General features: G+C 37.5%; 1 protein-coding gene across 1 annotated transcript; it reads right to left on the bottom strand.

Moving 5' to 3' along the window:
- Window positions 1-425: 425 nt before the first annotated feature.
- Window positions 426-2393, bottom strand: LOC107786408 (AAA-ATPase At4g25835-like). Its single transcript, XM_016607875.2, has one exon. It carries the CDS (start codon window positions 2132-2134, stop codon window positions 590-592), a length of 1545 nt encoding a protein of 514 aa, XP_016463361.1. The 5' UTR covers window positions 2135-2393; the 3' UTR covers window positions 426-589.
- Window positions 2394-3761: the final 1368 nt, after the last annotated feature.

The following is a 3761-nucleotide window of genomic DNA, read 5'->3' as shown; positions in this document are numbered from 1 at the left end:
TATATTTGCTAATCATGAATTTTTTTTATATATTAATAGTTCTATTTAACGTGTTATAATGGATTAATCCGATGGTATAAAAATTCTTAGTTTGTGATGAATTTGATTACTGTCTTGATTGGCAAAGCTCAAGTTTCTTTTTTTTTCTGACAACAAGAGTAGGAATTGATCTTCTGTGCCTCTTCTTATAATAATGACCGTATCGTCTCTGCCAAAATGACCATCCATATATGTTTCTTGCCCTTTGGGTTCAGCTAAGGTCAAGGTTACTCATGAATTCTTTATTTGATTGTTTTATAAGGTTTTGTTAAGATTTGGACGGTAGCATGATGCCTTTCCAGTGACACTACTATGTACTTCTTTAATACTAATTTGACTTCTACTGAATACAATATCTGAATGTTCCCTAAAGTGAACACCACAAATCAAAATAAATACGACTGGCAAATCCAGCCAAGACTTCCATTTCAAAGAGTAGTAAGTACTGGGTAATTGAACATTACATTTTAGCCACTGATTTAACAGATTAATCTAACTAATGAGTTAGATAATCATCCATTAATTACATTTCGGACTGCAAAATCAAAGATTATACACCCCTTCTTCCTGAGTCAGACTTGGTCAACGATCTAAGTCTTACTAAAAATTTGACATTTTTCTCCCATGTTGACCCATCTTTCTTCTTCTTCTTCTCCGGCGAACCTTCTGGCCAATTATCCGGTGACTCCATCAACCTTCGACCTATACTCTCCGGTGTCCTTGCCATGTCATCATACTCGTGTCCACCCTCCGTGGCATCCATGTCAGCACCTATAATCTTCACTTGCATGGCAGCCAACACGGACTTTACTGCCACGTCAGCATCCCTTCTATTTCTCAACAAGATCTCTCCAATATGAGCTGGCGTGAGGGTCCCACCTGACCTTATGCAGCTCTCCACCACGTCAAACAAAGCGTGCGAGTCCAACCCTAAGTAGTTCTTGACCAAGACCTTGAAGGCATGCATCCCGCACGTGCCAAGGCTAACATGCATGTCCATTCGCCCACATCTAACTAACGCCGGGTCTACATTGTCCTTATGGTTTGTAGTGAAAACTATTACCTTCTCTTCTCCACAACATGACCATAGTCCATCGGTGAAATTCAACAAGCCCGATAATGTCACCCGTCCGTTATTTTCTGCATTATCGCCTATGACATGCCGGTTCTTCTTGTGCATGGAATGGTTATTTCTTGTTTTTGTCATCCTATCGCCCGTTAAGTTAATAGAACAATCGATATCCTCAATGACAATGATGGACCTATTTGTTGTTTGTATGAGTAAAGCTCTTAGTTCAGAATTATCTGAGACTTTGCTAAGCTCGAGATCATACACGTCGTAGCAAAGAAAGTTCGCCATGGCTGCAATGAGGCTCGATTTTCCTGACCCCGGAGGTCCATATAGCAAGTAGCCACGCTTCCATGCACGTCCAATTTTGTGGTAGAACTCTTTTCCTTCTGAAAATGCAGTTAGGTCGTCCATGAGTTGTGTCTTTAGCTCCGGCTCGAGGGCGAGTGTTTCGAACGTGGAAGGGTGGCGGAAAGGAACAGAGGACCAGCCAGATTCATACGAACCATGTCCGTTGTTCGTGAAGAGTCTCCTTTCACGAGAAACCCTCTCGAACTCCTCTGCTCGAGCAGTTATATGCTCGAGGTAAGGTGTGAGGAGCTCGAGGCGTTGGCGTTTGGGAAGTTTGAGGGTGAAGCTACGCTTTTCTTCGACGGAGTCTTGAACGTTGTCGACTTGGTGTGTCCACGAAAGGTGGTGCCCCCTGAAGGTGTCATTAACGGTGTGATTAGGAGCCAATGTGTACGAAATGCTTTTGGAAGATTTAGAGCGAGAGAGTGTAAGACGAGGGCAAGTGGATGAGGAATTGATGGAGTTCAAGTACAGGTTTACGTGTCGATAAAGATCATTAACGTCAACTCCACAATAGCCATTGAATTCAGGGATTTCAAAGTAAGAATAAGGGCTGAAGAAATCTTGAATAGATTCATAGCAAGAGTGAAGCACGGATAAAAGCTGAGTAGGCAAAACGTTTTGGAGAACTGTTAGAAGGCCTAAGAAAGACCAGATTTGAGACAATATCTCCATGTTTCACAACGGTTGGAAATTTGCTGTTGTGGCGAGGGAAATTAATGGAAGCGTTCTAAATGTTGGAAGAAGACAAAGAAATGGAGATGAAGTTTGTGGAGTTATGTAAGGGAAAATTTGGCAGCTTAGTGGTGGTGTGAATATATTTTTTCTAAAAAGGAAGCGAAAGTGACTGTTTGAGAGCTGAAAAGAGAGTGTAAACAAAGGTAAAAGCAAAAGATAAACATGAAGCCGACTGCTCTTACTTTAATTTACTTTTTCTCTTTACTTATATGAGGAATAAGGCTACTCATTCTTCATAATCTCTCTGTTTTATCCTGCCGTCCTTGGCCAAAAAGAGAGGCCAATATCTAATTAATTACTTCTAACTCCATTATATATGATTAGTCATATACTCACTAATTTTATCTGTGTCGCCCTAATTAAGTTTTGACATAGTTATTGTTTAACTTTTCAATATTTTATTGTATTTACCTGATCAGGTTTAATTCAAATTCGTAGTGAGTATCGTTTCCCATTGATTTTACTTATTTAATAATGGGAAGATAAAAATCATTGCTTACTACTATAGAATGGAGTTTAATAGTATATTCAATCTTAACAAACGAATACATGTACATTGACCCATGACCAGATGTCATTATACATGCGTGTATATATATATATATATATATATATATATATATATATATATTTTAATATATTATTATTATATATACACACTAGTACAACACAACAAATCAATAATGATTCTCACGATCGATATTATTTCATAAGGTCGAACATGGACTCTGGCTTTCTTGAGGAGTGGATGGAAAAATGGGACAGAGATAGTGGAGGTGCTAGCCACACGAAGACATTGGAATGTGAAGAAGAGGGCCCTTTTGCTTTAGACATCAATGGCTTTAATTTGTTTTCTAACTTTAGTTTGCAGCTTTAGCTTTATATTTCAGTTGAATTGAGTCTTTATATGTAAGAGAATGTTCTTTGGTACTCGTATAATTTACTCGTCAAGTAGCTCATCATGAGACAAACCCACAATGTCCTGTGACTAGTTTTCTCCTAATCATAAGTTTTTTTTAATAATCTTGCTGTAGTTTATCTTTCTCTATTAATTTAGTGGAGAATTAGCAAATGACTATAGCTCAATTCCTTTGTACTAACATACATTAAGGGTAAATAAATTGAAAAAAGGGGTTATTTTCCTATTTCTATTTACCATAACGAAACTGAATTCTATTACTTGCGTTGGACCGCAGTCTTTAACGTGCAGATGTGGATCTATCCTAATATGTTGGTAATATAAGAAAAACTTTACTTTAGAACACTAGAATTTCTTAACTCCGTACAGAGGTTTAAAATTTGTTTCTTTCATTTACATAGACAAGAAATTAACTAACCTATATTTTGCCGTGAAATAGAATAATTTACGTTCATCCCCGCCACCCTTGTTGGATGTGCGTGAATAAAGTCTACGAAAAATAATTTACTTCCTCCGTTCATTTTTAGTTGTCCATTTTTAACCTTGCACTCCCTTTAAGAAAAAATAAATGACGTATATGTTTTATAATTTTACCCAAAATAATGATAACATTTTCAAAAGTCTTGGGAAATGATTTGAGAAATG

This window comes from Nicotiana tabacum, chromosome 19, assembly GCF_000715075.1.
Source record: "Nicotiana tabacum cultivar K326 chromosome 19, ASM71507v2, whole genome shotgun sequence".
Classification (NCBI taxonomy): Eukaryota; Viridiplantae; Streptophyta; class Magnoliopsida; order Solanales; family Solanaceae; genus Nicotiana; species Nicotiana tabacum.
The sequence above is the reverse complement of the archived record's forward strand: the minus strand, read 5'-3'. Positions and strand labels throughout refer to the sequence as shown.

Excerpts from the sequence above, each read along its gene's own strand:
- LOC107786408 (XM_016607875.2), bottom strand. The coding sequence starts at position 2,134 with ATGGAGATATTGTCTCAAATCTGGTCTTTCTTAGGCCTTCTAACAGTT.